This window comes from Podarcis filfolensis, assembly GCF_964270895.1.
Source record: "Podarcis filfolensis genome assembly, chromosome: 17".
NCBI lineage: Eukaryota > Metazoa > Chordata > Lepidosauria > Squamata > Lacertidae > Podarcis > Podarcis filfolensis.
In genome coordinates, this window is record NC_139621.1 from 36,825,132 (window position 1) to 36,844,708 (window position 19,577).

Genomic DNA, 19,577 nt, shown 5'->3' on the forward strand with positions numbered 1-19,577 from the left:
AAAAAACGACCTGTTCTGGCCCCAGATGCAAGCACCAGCAATAGCACAATCCGGCACTGCAAAAATAATGCAGCCAACAGGTTAGGTAGTGAATAAATCAGTCTGGAGAGAAAGACCTAAGCTGTTGGTCTCGTTCATGTACCTGCTACTTTCACACACATATACCTTGCTGAGTGGCATGTAAATCTCACCACAAGGAAGAGGTTCTCATACTAACGCAAATGCTTGCTTAAGAGACCACTATGCATTCTCATATTTCAAGAAGCTTAAACTTGGCAAAGTAGTTTAGAAATTACTTATGAGCTCACACAACAGGCTTCAAGAGAGCCAAGTAGATATGGACTCATTTTTTAAAGGGTACCTTAAAGTGGAGTAAATTAATCCATCATTATGCTCTCAACATACAGACTGCTTTGTTATTTAAGTCACATTTTAACTATCCTTCAAGATTATAAATGTTAAAGCTGTTTTTCTTTTAGGTAGAACAAAAATAGCTCATTATTTTAAGGACAAAATCAAACATGACTGTTCTTTGTTTATAACCACACATTCCTTTGTTGGCAGTAAACTTTGCTCCATTCCCTTATTTGTTAATTGCTCCCATCCCCTCCGTAGCCAGAGTAAAATGGCCAAGCAAAGTAGGGCTGGATTTAATTTATTTTCATGTGGAGTTCATAGAATCACAGAATTATGGAATTGTAGAATTGGAAGGAACACTGAGGGCCACCTAGTCCAACCCACTGAAATGCAGGAATCTCAACTGGATCACACATGACAGATGACCATCCAACCTCTGCTTTGCACATGAAACATGCTATATTTATCGTTTGAGCATTAGTTAATTTCTTATAGAACTTGAAGCCAATAGTTCTTACCAGAACTTCAGGGATGACAACTGCAGTTAGTGGCTTGTCATTAACAGTGGTGTCTTTAGCTAGCATATAGAGTCTTTCGGCTTCAGCAAAACATGAAATTTCTAGTACAACAGCACCTAGAACAAATTAATTCAAGAATAATTTTTTAAAGGCCATACACACATAAATGCACATAGTGATATGAAGCAGTATCTTTATCGTGTCACTAAAGGGTATATACAATGAAGATTGAGTGCACTGAACACAATTCAGCTCACAAAAGTTAAAGAGGCTTAAACCTGGTCAGGTTGGTGCCTCTGGGTGACTGAGGTTATTCTTTGACAACATGAGCACAGCTATGATACACCTTTTTGATGGTACCTTCTCTACCCAACAGAGGGTCTGTTTCTCCCAATGGAGTTTCTATGGGAAAGGGTCACGGCTCAGTGGTAAAGCACATGTTTTGCATCAGAGGGTCTCCTGTTCAATTCCCAGCACCTCCAGGTAGGTTTGGGAGAGACCCATAAAGACCTAAAGAGTCACTGCCAGTCACTGGAGACAGCACTGAGACTGATGAACCAGTGCTCTGACTTGGTGTACGTCAATGTCCCATATTCCTACGTAGACAGAACACTCTTTGACATTTCAGTGCTTAGCACACCACCTTCCAGATCAATTTGCCATCTGACCATGTGCAGTTAAGGTCAGAAGAGCTGCAAATCAATATCTAAGAGCTCAAAAAGGGCCAGAATCTAAGCTAAACATAAGAGGGGACAATAAGTACTTAGCATCTTGAACAGTGCACTTAATCTTCCTCCAGAGAGGACAGTTTGTCAAGAAAAGTAGGGGGATTTCAAATCTGTTCAAGGGAAACATGAAACAGGGCTCCAAGACGAAATCCTCAGAAAGCATTCTTGCTCATATTGCTTGTTCCCCATGTGCCACATCATTGGCTTGTGGAGATAGTGACATTTATGTTTCAGCATGAGTAAGTATCTTTGCACGTTACAGGAGAAAGTGAGATAAGTAGACTGTGTTGATGGTAAAGTGTACTTCCACCCTTAAAAAGATTACTGAAAGAGGAATTACGAAAGATGCATGGTATGCTTTAAATGGGCATCATAGGAAGGTATGCAACACAGAACCTTTCAACATAATCTGTTTTTTCTAAATACACATTTGTTCTCAGTTTTTCCAGGCTGGTGTTTTTTGTTTTTGTTATAGTGCAATTGCATCTTCACAAGTACATTTTGACATATTTCCAGGTACCGTATTTTTCGTTCCATAAGACACACTTTTTTCCTCCTAAAAAGTAAGGGGAAATGTCTGTGTGTCTTATGAAGCGAATGTGTGGTCGATCGCTGGCTCCCTTTCTGGCCCCGCCCCCTTGCCCAGGCCTTCATTATTGAATGTTCTGCAGAAGGAGGCTGCTTGTTTCCCCAGCGACATGTGATTGGCTGATTAGATTATCTGTCTGGAAACTGTAGAAACGGCTCCCTTTCCTTTCCTAAAGAAGCTGCAGAACTGTGAGTTGAACTCCATAAAAACAGGATTTTTTTCCTTTGCAAAGTAAGCTCAACAACTTTGAGCTTATCCTCAAAAAGGGGCTTTTCCCCTTTGAAAAAGAAGCTGCACAACTGTGAGCTGATCCCCCCAAAAATGGTGCATCTTATGGAGCGAAAAACACAGTATCATGTTCTTAGCCTTTGTAAACGGGATGCACATTTGGTTCCAGCACAAAACTCTTACGTTTTCAGGAGAAAAATGCATGCACCTGTGAAAGAAAAGCCTACTCAAGGCTTGGGCAGGAGAGTGGCCCTGGTTTCTAGTCATGGAGTGCTTCCCAAACATCCTCGACCTCTAGGCAATATGTTGGTAGCTTGCAGTAAAACTGGAGCAGGGATTATTCAGTTGTACAGCTGCCACCATAATCATTCCAACCCGTGGCAAGAGCAAACTATACATTTGAATGTAACAGTAAACATTATCCAGGAGAGTACTGCTTTTTTCATGGATAAATTTCTTGCCTGGTCCCAGTGAAAACTGTGATAGAGAAGTAGTCAAGACAGGCACCTACTGACGCTCTGAACGAGCAGGGAATGCATGTTGTTTCTCTCCCAATCCTTGAAGAAACATGGGGTTGATTTGGTACTCTACATATGCTGAGTTCAGAAGCAAGCCTCAGACCTGCATGCTTCCTCCCGGCAGCCCACCACAAAAAGAAGTAAACACTTGCACAATAAGGTCCCACCATGCGCCCCTTATAAGGGACACGGGTGGCGCTGTGGGTTAAACCACAGAGCCTAGGACTTGCCGATCAGAAGGTCGGCGGTTCGAATCCCCGCGATGGGGTGAGCTCCCGTTGCTCGGTCCCTGCTCCTGCCAACCTAGCAGTTCGAAAGCACGTCAAAGTGCAAGTAGATAAATAGGTACCGCTCCGGCGGGAAGGTAAACGGCGTTTCCGTGCGCTGCTCTGGTTCACCAGAAGCAGCTTAGTCATGCTGGCCACATGACCCGGAAGCTGCACACCGGCTCCCTCGGCCAATAAAGGGAGGTGGGTGCTGCAACCACAGAGTCGGCCACAAATGGACCTAATGGTCAGGGGTCCCCTTTACCTTTTATGTGCCTCTTATGCCTGAATATAAAAATCACTAGATTACTACATGCATCGAAGGGATTTGGAGGAAGCAGACATGCCAAAAGACCTCTCCCAATCTCACCATATGAAAAGCGAGAGATGCGAAAGATTTGAACAGACCCAAGGGTGGCACTTTATAACCAAACACTTTTTACACAGCCATTAAACTCAAGATAAAACGCTATAGTCTTACCTTGAGATGAATATACGTGGCTCACAGAAACTAGATTTGCTGAAAAAGTAGAAAAAGCAAAACTTATTTTCTATGTGTAACATTAAAATGTCTATTCCCCCCCCCCCAGGTGGAAACAAACTATAGGTTACCGAAATAAATTTTAAAATTTAATGCTGTCCCATTTTACACACATTCTGTGAGATCAGTCTTGTTTATTTGAAGATACATGAATTTTAAACACAAATTGCCCATGGATTAAAAGCTAAAGGCTTCAGGGCCATAAACAGGATCAACTGGTTCACAGCAGAACAAAGCTGGTTCCAAATCCTGCTAATGGAATATATTAGCTTGAGTAATAAACACAAATCATATTTAAGATGCCTATTAATCTTAATTTAAATTGTTGTAGCAAACACTGCATGGGTGGGATTCCAAAGGGATGCAAGCATAGCTCTGTGCGTGCAATGGAGCTTCTGTGGAGAACCTTCGCTCCTTCTGTGGTCAGTCTTTGAAAAGTGATGAAGTGGTCAGGAGAAACATGTAGTCACTGTATAGTATTGAGCATCACACAATGTCCAATAGCTAGGCAACAGACCCACATATCTTCACTTCCCCCCACATCCTCCTTCTTTGCCAAAAGCCCAGCCATGCTGGATATAAACAATCCAGTAGCGTTCGCTGGCTTCTGGCTCTTTTGCGCAATCTGTTTAAGCCCACATAAAATTTTATTTCACCTTATTCATTTAAAACTTAAAACTCAATTGACAAATAGATTAAGGGGAAATACAAAACAGTCATTCACACAAAAATGGGATATGTTCAAGAAATACCTACAAAAATATAGTAACGACATAACATCTATGGCAGCGTTTGAATGACCCTTGTGTAAATCAAACATTATTTAAATAAGGAAAAAAGGTACGATATGTTGTAAGAAAGTATTAGAAAATATATTAAGAGTAAGGTATTAAGTACATTCAATGCTGTAAGTGTAAATTACATCGGGAAATGATGGCAAGTCTATTTTGACATAGTTTAGTTTACTGGATTTTACTTTGGTTTATTTTTGTTTAGTTAGAAAGTATAAGAAAAGAGCACGGATAAGTACAAGTTTAAATCAATATTTAACAGTATAATTATTTAAGGTTGTTACTATTATTATTAGTTTTACCTTCTCTTTGTACATGTCTTTAAGATTGTGTATGGTATCCTTAGATGTCAATTAATATTAATAATAATAGTTAATAAATAAAACTTTTTAAACATTTTAACGTCCAAATCAGGTTTTCATATAAAGTAATACAAATAACATTTTTTTAAAACCCCAATGGGTATTGTTTCAGAGAAAGAACCAATATAAAAGGCAGTACAAATAATTGTGGGGAAGAACAGGTGACAATCTATGTTTGAGGCATTTCACTAAATACTGGCCTCTGCTTTACCACTTCTAGGACATAGCACCAAGAAAAATAATGCAACGAAGGTTCAAAAACAAGACTGAGAATGACAGAGTGCCTTTTAGTGTGTTTCAGAATTTAAAATAGATTTTTATTTGACAATGGACACGCCCAGATAATTAAATATCATCTTAATAAAGCAAGATATGAACTTCCTGTACCAACACACAGCTGCTTTGCTCCTCCCTTTGTGTGAGTAGAGAAACAAGCCAGAAAGCTTCAGTTAACTAATAGTTTACTATGATATCTGAATTGTGAATTGCCCTGACAGGTTCCACGCATGCCAGTAAAAGTAAGCTATCTTTAAACCCTGGGTCCAGAGTCAAATCAGTAGCTGTGTGAGTGGAAGCCAGTGCAAAAAGTTCCACTAGCACAACTGGACTTTCCTCCCCTCTCCTCCTTTCCACGCAACCCCTCCAAATCATCTGGGGGGGGTGTCTGCAGAACCCCCAGAACAGCAACCTAGGGGGAGGAGAGGGGAGATCATTCTGTTGGACAGGCTGAAACGCTTACGCTGATGAAACCATGGGAAGAGCGTGATGATTAATTCCTCCCATGGCTTCATGTCTTGGCTTATTTGGAAGCTACTAACCATAGTTTCCTAGCTCTGACATAATGAGAAACAATGGTTAGCAGTGGGCTCACTCATGTGAAGTAGGGGCAAAGCAGATGTAAGCGGATGTGTGAGGATTGTTCATATGTCAGTTCATTTAGCCATTTGATCATCTGAAAGCAGCCAGAGATGAAAACATAAACTGTTTTGGTATGCGACTTACTTTTGAGGCTTAATTCATCTCTGAGGATGTTTGTGTATTCATCAGTAGAGAGATGAGGTGGCAGACCACCAACAAACAAATGTACCCGCGTAGCTGATATATTGTTTTCTACAATGTAAAATCTTGTTTGATTCATCTGACGTAGTGAAGTCTGTAAAAGGGAAAAGACAGCTGAGAACTCACATTACAAATACAATGCATACAGAGAGAAGGTTAAGATTCCAATAAGCAGAAACTCTTGCGTCCAGCTACCCAAAACAGTAACCAGACCACTAAGCCTGCCTGCATAAGAGAACTTCTCTTTTGTTTGAACTTGTGCAATTGTTCTCATTTTGTGCTACATCTTAGCAAAAGGTTGAGGAGTACTGGTTAAATGCACGGCAATCAAAATGCCAGAGTTATGAGCAACCTCTCAAATAATTCTAGATTACGTGTCACAAAACTCTGAATTCCATGACCAAAATACACGACGCAAGTAAACACGCATACTGTAATGTTTAGTACCCTTCTCGAAATATGCAGTTCCCCCAGGTAATTTGGAATACGTCAAGATGAATGTGCAGTGGAAGGAGTTAAGATGATAATGGAATTTGGGGTAGCTAGTGAAGGGAACAAGAGTCTACGAATCAAGAGGGAAAGATAGGAATTTGTGAAGAGTCCTAACAAAATGAGAACAATTGCACGAATCAAGAGGGAAAGATAGGAATTTGTGAAGAGTCCTAACCCAATGACCTTGGGAATATGCATCAACTACTCCCTCTCTGTTTCTGAATATTCTGATAATGCTCAAAAAAGCAGCCAGACACAGGGAGCCCTATTCCTAAAAGGTCCCCAGAACTCCCTGGCTATATCTTTCATCACCACTGTGTATGTGTGGGTATGTATGTATATATATTTATTTTAAGGGTTCTCACCTTCCCACACCACCTTTGCATTAAGCAGGTAAAGGTAAAGGTAAAGGGACCCCTGACCATTAGGTCCAGTCGTGGCCGACTCTGGGGTTACAGCGCTCATCTCGCTTTATTGGCTGAGGGAGCCGGCGTACAGCTTCCGGGTCCTGTGGCCAGCATAACTAAGCCGCTTCTGGCAAACCAGAGCACCGCACGGAAACGCCGTTTACTTTCCCGCCGGAGCGGTACCTATTTATCTACTTGCACTTTGATGTGCTTTCAAACTGCTAGGTTGGCAGGAGCAGGGACTGAGCAACGGGAGCTCATCCCGTCGCGGGGATTTGAACCGCTGACCTTCTGATCGGCAAGTCCTAGACTCTGTGGTTTAACCCACAGCGCCACCCGCGTCCCTATTAAGCAGGTACTGTATGTCTAATTCTTCCTGGCCATTTTTGCTGAGGTTGGGGTGAGTTCTCTGAAGAAGCTGGACCCTGAAAAACCCCTTTACCTCCCCTGCCTTCTGACATATTCTGCCCACACATTTTCAAACTTTGCTCAGCCAGAAGATACTTGCTTCAATTTTTTAAAAAACCCAAAGAGGTGGGGGGGGGACGTGGGATGGGATGGTACAGAGCAGGTCTCAACATTCTAAAACGGGTAAGCTATAGAAAGACCCACAGAGTTGTTTTTACACAAAAGGAATTCAGCTGAGAAATAGACGAACAGGGGACTGAAGTAATGAGCAAGGCATTGTGAGCATCAGTGGCTCTCTGCTTGTCCAAAGAATGGGATGAGGCGAATGCTAACGGGAGGTCTTGAGGTACAGCTGCTTTTTGGCTGCTTCAGGAATTGTAGTTACTACAACAGCTGGGATGCCTTTTTCTATGTGATGCCTCACCAGGAAGCAGAATGCACAAATCAGAACTGAAGAGATACTAGGTGCATTTTAAAGTGGTATGTGAAGCTAATAGAAGTAGCTGGCAAGAGCTAGCAACTTTTTGTCTGAATTTCTTCTCCTTTGGTTTAAATATAAAATCCAGTAATGATGTAAAAATGAGAACATTAACTCAATAAAGAAATATGGGAGAGTGGTATTGTAGGCATATCTTTCTTTGTTTACCTTTCTTATGTCTTGGAATCTGCTGAGAATCAATTCGTGATCATCCAGAACCATTCGCTGAACTAAGGGGGAAGAAAAAAAAAATCAATTCATATGTGGTTCTTTTTTATTTATTTTTTTAAAATGTGCAGTTCATTAGCACGCTAAGCACTGCCAATCAGGACACTAATTCATCCAGTTAAATTTAACCTTCCAAGCAGAAAAGTGAAAACGCCAGAAACGACAATTAAAAAAACAAAACCCCAAATCTCCAGCCTCTTGAAGCTGAAACTTAACATTCAGGATTCTGATAAGTGCAGGCATTAAAACTGCAGTGACACCTTGTAATAATGAGAACTATCTGTGACTTACCTTGCTTAGAGCCCATAAGTACCTCCACCAGTTTGAAGTTCTGAAAGTTTTCCAACTGCCAAAAGAATTCATCAAGATTTCTAGTAAGTTACAATCTTTTAACTTTAAGACTCTTAAGGTTTTGTTTTTGTTTTTAGGTAGTATTAAAGATGAAGCAATATGACTAAAGCTGTGCTTTAGACCTCTATTCTTCCTTTTCTGGTGCAGTTCTGTCTCACCTTAAGACATAAGCCTGGTTTACCTGTCACATTAAACAACAGTTTTCAAATTAAGCGATGGTTTAATGCAGGAGGAATGAGGAACCTCCAGCCCACAGACTTAACTGGGCCCATCAAGTGCCTCTGCATTTGGCCCATTAGGTGGTTTTGGTGAAGCCATGCCTACCTGCCCTGCAAGTGTGGGGCTTGTAAGATTGAGCTTGGCCAAAAGGGTTATGCAGGCACGGCACTTTGATAATAATAATAGTCATACTTCGGGTTACAGATGCTTCAGGTTGTGTGTTTTCGGGTTGCGCACCGTGCCGAACCCGGAACTACCGGAACAGGTTACTTCCAGGTTTCGGCGCTCACGCATGCACAGAAGCACTAAATTGCACTTTGCTCATGTGCAGAAGCGCCAAACCCGGAAGTACCGGAATGGGTTACTTAAGGATTTTGGCGCTTGCGCATGCACTAACACACTAAATTGCGCTTTGCTCATGCGCAGAAGCGCCGAATCATGACCCACGCATGCGCAGACATGGCGCTGTGGGTTGCGAACGTGCCTCCCACACAGATCACGTTCGCAACCTGAGCGTCCACTGTAGTAGTAGTAGTAATAATAATAATAATAATTTTTTATTTGTATCCCGCCCTCCCTGGCTGAGGCCGGGCTCAGAGCAGCTGACATCATAAAAACAACACAATATGCATAAAAACAGACATCGATTAATTAAAATACACCCTAAAATTCATTCAGACAAGTTAAAATCTGGGCAGGTGCCAATTATCAGGTTGGAACTGAGAGTGGTTAATTGAGAGGAGCATCTGCAGGTGTCTTCAGAAGCCCTTCTCACTGCGTAGTGCTTTGCAACCATCACCTAAGAAAGAGGTTAGTTCTTGGCTTACAATATGGTTTGCTAAAAGACAAACAAACCACGAGTCCTGGCACACATGCAATTGGAAGTTATTCCCTGTTCCAATTCTTCCCTGGCACTCTGAAACACAGCACACATTCATTTTAAACTATGGTTTAAAGTAAGGTGAGAACCAGGATACTAAAAACCACACTGTGTAAGAGTGGATAAAAATACTTTAAAAATAAAAAAGGTATTTACATGTTGAAAAAAAACCCTGAAGTTATCTTAAATGTTTGTGTTAAATAATTTGGATGTAAACCTTACAAGTTCATCTGTAAATTGAATCAATGCCTCTGCCAGTTACTTTGAATTGAAAAAGAACCAATCTAATCCACTCTCAAATACAAATGCAATGAAAATAAATCCATTAACTAGCAGACCTTGCTTCCATCTATCATTCATGGGCATTTCATTTTTGTTTCCTACTTTCTTTTTGTGAGGCTGGAACAAGGCCATAGCAGAGTGAAACAGAAAAGAGCATGGCTGGAGAGAAAAAGAGGATCAAATTCTCCATATTTCTCAGATTGTCAAAGGAAGACGCTATAGGGCTTTACCTCAAATACATTTCCCCTACAGATAAAAATGAAAGCGTGCAAAACATACAGTGGAACAAATAGATGCAAGGTCCAGTTGTACTAATAATGAAACAACCACATAAATAATATTGTAGCTGTAAATAAACATGGTTTAGTGAAAAAAATTGCAGCATTTTAAAGAAAAACATAGACAGTATCAACAATAAACTTGACTTAAGTTGTATTTGTTTTCCTTGTTGATTTAAGGCAATCCACCCCACATTGTAGAGCTACACCAAATTGAAGGGTTCAATTACCGTAATTTTTCACCCTATAGGACGCACTTTTTCCCCTCCAAAAATGAAGGGGAAATCTGTGTGCATCCTATGGGGCACATACAGGCTTTTGCTGAAGCTTGGAGAGCGAGAGGGGTCGGTGCGCACTGACCCCTCTTGCTCTCCAGGCTTCAGGAAGCTATCAGCAAGCCTGGGGAGCCCGCGGGAGTTCCCGCAGGGCTCCCTAGGCTGCGGATAGCACCCTGCCGCCCAGCGCGTGGGGCGCCCTGAAGCAGAGCGCCCCGCGCGCTGGGCAGACATCCGCAGCCTGGGGAGCCCTGTGGGAGTTCCCGCAGGGCTCCCTAGGCTGCGGATAGCAGCCTGCTGCACGGAGCGCGGGGCGCACTGAAGCAGAGCGCCCCGCGCTTCGGGCAGACATCGGCCAGCCCCACAAGCTCGGGGGACAGCAGGGAGGCAGAGCGCCGCCATACCGCTGTTCCCCGCCCTGGTTTGGTTTCCCTGACCTGGTTTTGGGGGGGAAATAAAGGGGGGGGGGAAATTCCTTTATTTTCCCCCCAAAAAACTAGGTGCGTCCTATGGGACGGAACGGCCTATGGGACGAAAAATACGGTAATTCTGAAGCACACGCTTCCTCACTCACTGGAGTATTGCCAGAATATTAAAACATTACTCATGTTGGAGAAAACGTAGGGCTTCTTACATATAGTTTAATGACCAATAAGCTAACTAACAGGAGAGGGTTTTGCATAAAAGCATTTATTTTGGTCAGCTTCCCCCCCCAACCTTTGGACTAAAGTAGCATCCCTCACCTGACTGATTTAGTTATACTATTAATACACTGTCTGTTTTTAAGTTGAATTTAAATGAAATATTGGGACACGGGTGGTGCTGTGGGTTAAACCACAGAGCCTAGGACTTGCCGATCAGAAGGTCGGCGGTTCGAATCCCCATGACGGGGTGAGCTCCCGTTGCTCAGTCCCTGATCCTGCCAACCTAGGAGTTTGGAAGCACGTCAAAGTGCAAGTAGATAAATAGGTAATAGGCGGGAAGGTAAATGGAGTTCGCCAGAAGCGGCTGGTTCGCCAGAAGCGGCTGAATCATGCTGGCCACATGACCCAGAAGCTGTACGCCGGCTCCCTCAGCCAGTAAAGCGAGATGAGCGCCGCAACCCCAGAGTCGGCCATGACTGGACCTAATGGTCAGGGGTCCCTTTACCTTTTTAAATGAAATATTATTTTATTATATCTGAACCTGTTTTAGTATTTTATCCTTTGTAAGTTTTCAAGTACTGTAAATTTCTCTTGATTTTATTGTTTTATCTTTTTGCAAACTGCTTTGAGGTGTTGTTTTTACAATCAAGTGGTGTATAAGTATTATGAAATAAATAAAATAACATGAATATTGGTCTTCACTCTGCAACTGTGTGAATGAAGAACAGGTTATAAATGTTTTAAATAAATACTTGAAACTGTCTAGTTGCTGCTCAATGGAACTCCCTTGCAATTTTTACTGTGTTGTTTGTTTAATCTATCTGTGGTACTCCCTATTTGAATCATATAGTTAAATACAAGTGAAAGCAGAGGGGAAACTGAAACTGAAACAATCCATTTAATATTGCTTACCTGGTGTCCAAGTAACGGGAGAACTTCTTTAATCACCATCTGGGTAGTGCTTTCTTTATTTACTCGTATTGAGACACAGGCCATTCCAATCCTAGAGAGGGGAAATAATTTACAGAAGGTGGGTTGGGTCAAAGGATCATCAGCAGGGAAATACTGATTTGCCAACATGTTTAACAGCCACAAAAATAGGATTATTCATTATGCTGAATGACCATGACTCTTCTGTCCATAAAACCGATCAAATAAATGTTATATTAATACTTTTTGATGTGTAGACAAACCTTACAGAGATTTTTTTTCTTAAAAAAACAAACTACCACCTCACAGAGCCTACAATCAGTCTGGAAGCTACTTTGATTTATAAACAGAAGGGGGTTCAATATATCAAAACCAATAAAATAACCTCTCATTTCCTTAACATAGTTTTATTAAAATGCATTCTACACATCACTCCTCTTATTTATGACACTGTACCATAAATATGGAATTTAGTAAAGGAAGTATCACTTACTTCAGCCATCCAGGGTAAATTTTTACGACTTCATTATCTCTCGGTTTGGCTCTAATGATCCAAGCTTCAGGAACGGCTTCTCGGAACACAGACCCTGGCTGGGTCTCTTCTGTGGTATCATTCCTATTAATGATGTCATCACAAAACAAGGCCTGTTGAGTGAATGTCTGAAGCTCATAATCTTGTGGATCATCGTTGATGTAATATGACCTCAGTGCAGCCTCCTACAATACCACAAAACACACAAACACAAAGTAAGTAGCTGAGCATTTTGAGATATGAATATTCTTGAATGGAGAGAAGCAGCAACCATCATGTACATGAAAATATAACCTATTAGAGCCCTGGTCAGCAATTATATTTTCTTGTGGAACAATTTTGGCAAGAGTAAGAAGTGGCAGACTCCTTCAACCCACTTCCTAAAGTGGCCAGCTGAAGAATTGTTCCCCTAATACTGTGGTACCTCGGGTTACATACGCTTCAGGTTGCAAACGCTTTAGGTTACAGACTCTGCTAACCCAGAAATAGTACCTCGGGTTAAGAACTTTGCTTCAGGATGAGATGAGAACAGAAATTGTGTTCCGGCGGCACGGCGGCAGCAGGAGGCCCCATTAGCTAAAGTGGTGCTTCAGGTTAAGAACAGTTTCAGGTTAAGAACGGACTTCCGGAGCGAATTAAGTACTTAACCAGAGGTACCACTGTATGTCATTTTATTATTTATATTCACAGCTTTCCTTTCACCAAATAGTCCCAGGATTAAAAAAAAAATATTACCATTAAAGTAAATACCTTTAAAATCTTGAAATAAAAACCACCAGAACAACAAAAAGCAGGACAGCAGTGCATAGCAATACAAAGGGAGGCCAGATAGCTACCCAATTCAAGACCTGGGTAATGTACGTCTTGACCAACGGTCAATTGTCAGAAAGCATACACTGCTGACACAAGACACACCAGAGGGAAAGTCATTCCACAACCTGGGGGCCATCACAGAGAAGGCTCTCTCATGCACCACCACTCCTTGAGCCACAAAGGATGGTGGCACTACCAAAAGGATCTCGACTGCTGACTTTAGCAGTTGGGCAGGTCAATGTGGGAGGCGGCGCTTCTTTGGCTATTTGAGGTCTAAGTTATTTAGAGTTCTATATGTCAACGTTAACTCCTTATATTGAGCTTGGTAGCAAATGACAACCAGTGCAGGCCTCTCAAGACAGGCATAGTACAATAGGCAAAGGTCGAAGGGACATGTGGCCTTATGGCAATATTGCTTACCACATGTCACTTTTTCTAATCTGCTTTATTTCCACGTTAGCAACTGGGTAGTTGATGGAACTCCACAGTGGAAAGGATTTGGTCTGGGAGCAGTTGTTGATGCCCAAACGTAGGGGAGGGAATCAAAACTCACAATAGTAAGTAGTACTATTATGCATAAGATAGTAGGTTTGAAAGAGGTACTAAAAGATAGTATATGTACCCCAGAAAAAAGAAGCTCTAACTACTGTTAGTCAAGAGAAAGGGTAGAGGCTCCCAGAAGAAAAGATGTGATCCTGCACAGGTTCTTATTAACAAGGTTAAAAAAAAGGGAAAAGGACCTCTGGACAGTTAAATCCAGTCAAAGGCGACTATGGGGTTGCGGCACTCATTTCGCTTTACAGGCCAAGGGACCCAAAATGTTCCACAAACAGCTTTCCAAGTCATGTGCCCAGCATGACTAACTAAACCACTTTTGGAGCAACGGAACATCGTAACAGAAGCCAGAGCTCACAGAAACGCTGTTTACCTTTCCGCCACATCTACTTGCGCTGGTATGCTTTCAAACTGCTAGGTTGGTAGAAGCTGGGACTGAGTAGCAGAGCTCACCCCATTGCATGGATTCGAACTGCTGACCTTCCAATTGGCAAGTCAAAAAGGCTCAGTGGTTTAGACCACATAGCCACTGTAACAGATGCCACCTAAACTACAAATACCTAAGTATTTAACGTTATGACGAACTGCTTATTATTTTGAAAGAAAATATTTAATAATAAAGCTAAGATTAAATGATCAGCCTCATATATAAACACAGTTAACATTTTTCAGTTTTTCTATTTGAGAATCCATACAATTTTAGAAAGCACGCAACAGGCACTCTTACCACAACTTCTTCATTTTTTGTAATCCTTGGGACTGTAATAAGCCGAAACTGATTGCGTTTTACTGCATCGTTCCCGTCGTATATTTTCAAGATCTGTTTACCTAAAAGGAAAATGGTATGTTAGTATTTAATACAAAGTAGTGCACTGCATCCAGACCACTGAGACAATTTGCAGGGAGTTTTAACTTTCAGCTGCATTGGAAATCTATTGTATTTACATTTCTTCCATCAGTGTAACGAAATTTCCCAGCTTCCACATGAACCTTGTTTTATTTCTCTGAAAGAGGAATGATGTCTTTAAGGTGAAGTTTGAACCTTTTTCTCCTTCACCCATCTGTCACACACAAACACCCCCCTTACCATTAGCAGCTTACTCTTGGATTCAGGCTGCCAACTTTTTATTTCAAAGGTAGTGGCCTCCTGGATGAGGCCATGGTAGAATTTGAAGTTAACTATATTACCATACACCAGCAATGGTTACATGACAGACTATGGCTTTAGTGGTTTGAACATCACCGTAGTGGCTTATTGGCAATTTTAATCAGAAATAACAGTTTACAACGTGGGTAGGCAAACTAAGGCCCAGGGGCCGTATCCTGCCCGATCGCCTTCTAAATCCAGCCTGCGGACGGTCCGGGAATCAGTGTGTTTTTACATGAGTAGAATGTGTCCTTTTATTTAAAATGCATCTCTGGGTTATTTGTGGGACCTGCCAGGTGCTTTTACATGAGTAGAATGTGTCCTTTTATTTAAAATGCATCTCTGGGTTATTTGTGGGGCATAGGAATTATTTCATTCCCCCCCCCTTCAAAATATAGTCCTGCCCCCCACAAGGTCTGAGGGACAGTGGACTGGCCCCCTGCTGAAAAAGTTTGCTGACCCCTGGTTTACAATCTTCAAAGTAAATTCTAGAGGACTGAAAGTCCATAGCACTAACAAACGAAGAAAAACAATCCCCCAAAAGCTGGGTGTGTATAATTAATGTAACCTACGAAGAGAACAAGCCATGGCTGCACCCAAACTGACTATATGGAGCTTCTGTTTTGCAAAATGGACCAAGCAGGGATATTCCGGTACTGGAGGATTAAAAACACTAACAGGAAGAAAACATTCTAGTTCCAGTGTTTTTTGGATTCTACCCAGCGTCTTTTATTTTTATGGAGGTTAAAATTAAGCTCAGCTCTTCAAACATTTCAAAAAGATAACAAGCGTTTAAAGACCCTGAACATGAAGGTATTATGAAGTTAAGTCATTGTATTCACCTACAAATCTGCATTCATTTTAGCAAACCAACCTTTTATATATGGAGTTCTAAATTATTACTGTTTATTGTTAAATCGGGTGTCTCATAAGAAGCGGTTCACAAATGGGATGGAATTAAAATCAAATAAATAACGTGCCAGATAAGATGAAAAAAACAGGTGGCAGAATGCATCCCTAATTATATGACATATTTCTATTGATTTTTATTGCGAGCAACTTTGGGGAGTCATCCTGGCCAAAAAATAGGATGTATTAAAGAAAACAAGCTAACAAAATAATAAGCTACTCTTTTGATCATTTCGGGGAGAAAGGGCAAAATGAATTATATTACTGAATTATTATTTATTAGAAATAAAGTTTATCCTGACTTTCTGTTAAAGGAAATACACAAGCAGGCTTACAAACTAGCATTGTACATATGTGTTCTCAGTTATGACAGTAGGAGATGACTAAGTGGATATGCCTTGTTGCATTTTACTGCCAACTCCTTGAAAATTGGACTGTACCATGTTTTGTACACCAACAAAAGGCATCATATGCTCCTAGCACAAATCTTGCTGCAAACAGATACTCTCTGCTTAGTAACAAATGCTACTTACTTGAATCTGTGGAAACCTGGGACTCCTTTAGTGATAATTGTGTTGAACTGTCAACATCGTCGTCATCATCTGTGAAAAGAAAAGTCTCCTTTAAAGGTTTGCCTTTAAAAACAAGGTGTTCATCCTTTCAAATAAAATGTTGCAATGAAAACAATACTATCAGATTTTCCTATTATAGTACTCACATTACTGAAGCAGATAGACATGCAAGCATGCCCATGATAAATAAATATACATTCTCTACAGCCGTATACTGGAAAGCTACATGGAATTCTTGTTTTTATGAAGCTGACATATGTACTTTTATGAGCCCTGGAAAACCAGGGTTCAAATTCCCACTCAGTCATGAAGCTCACTTGGTGATCTAGGGCAAGCCACAGTCTTTAAGCCTGACCTACCTCGCATGGTTGTTGGGAGGATAAAAGGAGCATCTCCACCCCCACCATTCAGCCCGGACACTGAGGTCCAGCTCCGAGGGCCTTCTGGCGAGAAGTGAGATTACAGGGAACCAGGCAGAGGGCCTTCTCGGTAGTCACGCCCACCCTGTGTCAGGGAAATAAGCAACTATCTGACTTTGAGAAGACATCTGAAGGCAGCCCTGTTTAGGGAAGTTTTAATGTTTGATCACATTATTATTACTAATCTTATTATTCTGTTGGGAGCCGCCCAGAGTGGCTGGGGAAACCCAGCCAAATGGAAGGGGTATAAATAAATAAATATATTATTATTATTATTATTATTATTATTATTATTATTATTATTATTATCATCATTATTTGAGAGCCATGTTCACCACCTTTAGCTCCTTAGAGGAAAGGTGGGAAATGAAGTGTGTGTGTGCTTAGCTTGCCTCCATTTAAAGAATTTAAATCACCCTCACTTTTTTCTGTGAAAATGTAATGTTTGTAAAATAACTGCCGTTATCACTTTTTAATGTGGGTCAGAAAAATATCTAACCAGCAAATGCTTTTTTTAACAGACAAAAGTAGAGGATAAACCATCCCATAATACCAATGGTAAAGGTAAAGGTACCCCTGACTGTTAGGTCCAGTCGCGGACAACTCTGGGGTTGCGGCACTCATCTCGCTCTATAAGCAGAGGGAGCCGGCGTTTGTCCGCAGACAGCTTCCAGGTCATGTGGCCAGCATGACTAAGTTGCTTCTGGCGAACCAGAGCAGCGCACGGAAACGCCGTTTACCTTCCCCGCAGAGCGGTGCCTATTTATCTACTTGCACTTGATGTGTTTTCAAACTGCTGGGTGGGCAGGAGCTGGGACCGAACAACGAGAGCTCACTCTGTCGTGGGGATTCAAACTGCTGACCTTCTGACTGGCAAGCCCTAGGCTCTGTGGTTTAGACCACAGCGCCACCCGCATCCCAAAACCAATGGTAATCTATAGCAAATATATTTTACTACTTTCTTCAGCTTAGATTCTAGTTTTGCTATCATGGGTAGAAGCATCCTCTGTTTCATTCTCTGGACTGGCATCAGAATAAAATGGCTCAATTTCCCTGTCCCCCACCACAAAGTGGGGGAGGAAGGGAAAGGAGATTGTTGGCCGCTTTGAGACTCCTTAGGGTAGTGATAAAGCGGGATATCAAATCCAAACTCTTCTGCATTTTTATCATTGATACTTCCAGGTTTGTTGAACTGCTGCATTTGGAGCATTCAACAAGAAGAATGTTAAATAAGTGCAAAATGTAACTGCCCATTCATAGCAAATAAACTGAAGGACAACTAGAGCATTCCTCCAAATATGACTCTCCAAACTGAAGGTCAAAGAGAATGACAATGGAATAGTCATCTTTCATAGCTGAGGATAGTAACATTTGAAGCATTATCTAGCATGAAGTCTTAGAAGAGCCACAATTCTAGGTTTGTAAATTATTCCTTAAGACACAAAATAAAAGTAATAAAAATAACTTGCACCAAGACACAAGGAACAAGTGCTTTATTGATGAGAGGACTTCTTCGGTATTTCTTTCTCAAATTCTAATAAGGAAGTTTTTAGCTAAGGGGGAGTCTAAAAACAAGTCAAATTGCCATCCTGAATGGATGGAGAAGACCTCTTGCCTAATTTCTGTAAATCAAGTGATGCAGGCCATACTTGGTCATAAGTCTTGACAGATCAGCCATGGCATAATTAATACATACAGATTCTGCTTGCAGCTTAGAGATATTTCTCTTGTTTAAAAAGGATGTTTATCACTTAACTAAGAAATGCAAAGCCGATTCTTCCACTAGTTTCCTGGCCTGTCCATCAAAAGATTTTCCATTACTGCACTTTCCCAGAGGTGCCAACTTGAATAAAATACTGGGGGTGGGCAGGTAAGCCCCACCCCAATGTAACTGATCACATGACACGGCGCGCACACACACACACACACACACCCCATTTGAATGGCAATGCCCATCAACTTTGGGCGCCCTGGCCCCCTCAAAAATTTAATGGGGAGGTCGAAGGGACCTCAGCCCCTAAGAGTTGAATCCTATGCTCTTTCCTAAGGGCCTCTTCACACATTAGTTTAAGGCATATTCCAAAAAGAGGATCTGAAAACAGGTCTTTGAAAACATGTGCATTGTACTGGCACACTTATCAGAGTCAGGGAGCGTTCTAGCTCCTTGATAAATACACACTTGACAGCCAGCCTGATCTTGCTGCTGTGCAATGTGTGCAACAGCTCTTATGTACACCAAAAGGAAAGTAGTGACCGTAAGCTATGCAGCATGCTATGTTGATCTGAAAAGAATGGCAGATTACTCCTTTCCCAACATAATCTCTTTACAACACAGCTATCTTACTTCAACATCTACTAATTTCCTAAGAGACACACTGCCATAGCAATCCCAATACAATTTATGGCCCCAGACAACTGCCCTATATATCCTGAGGGGTGTGTCTCAAAATCTATGGCAGCCCGGGCTTGCACCCTTGGTATTATACACAGTTTTCCAGCCACAAGATGTTTCATTAGTGCCTCTCAAAAAACTATTGCAGTCCAAAGCAGTTGCATATGTTGCTTGTTCTGTCAAGCCATACCTGAGCACGGAAAAATGGAGGGCATGATAAAACATGACAAAAGAGAACAGACACACAAACAAGTTTAAAAGAATGTGCCGAAAGAAAGCAAAGGCTAATCTGTAGCATCACAGCTACACCAGCCTACGTGCTTATATAAACATGATGCAATGTCCACTCACAGAGGGAGATTTTACATGCACTGACTTGATCCAGAAGCCACTTTTCAAAAATTTCCAA

General features: G+C 41.5%; 1 protein-coding gene across 1 annotated transcript in view; it reads right to left on the bottom strand.

Annotated features, from left to right (window-relative positions):
• The window catches only part of DGKQ (diacylglycerol kinase theta), a 70,606-nt gene that overhangs the window by 21,195 nt on the left and 29,834 nt on the right, over window positions 1-19,577 (bottom strand). Inside the window, exons 7-15 of the mRNA XM_083593039.1 lie at window positions 16,319-16,387; window positions 14,457-14,557; window positions 12,323-12,546; window positions 11,812-11,902; window positions 8,262-8,316; window positions 7,911-7,972; window positions 5,901-6,051; window positions 3,686-3,724; window positions 876-991 (exon numbers count right to left, since the gene is read on the bottom strand). Coding sequence (XP_083449165.1) covers window positions 876-991; window positions 3,686-3,724; window positions 5,901-6,051; window positions 7,911-7,972; window positions 8,262-8,316; window positions 11,812-11,902; window positions 12,323-12,546; window positions 14,457-14,557; window positions 16,319-16,387 — 908 coding nt within the window. The remainder of the gene's footprint in view (window positions 1-875; window positions 992-3,685; window positions 3,725-5,900; window positions 6,052-7,910; window positions 7,973-8,261; window positions 8,317-11,811; window positions 11,903-12,322; window positions 12,547-14,456; window positions 14,558-16,318; window positions 16,388-19,577) is intronic.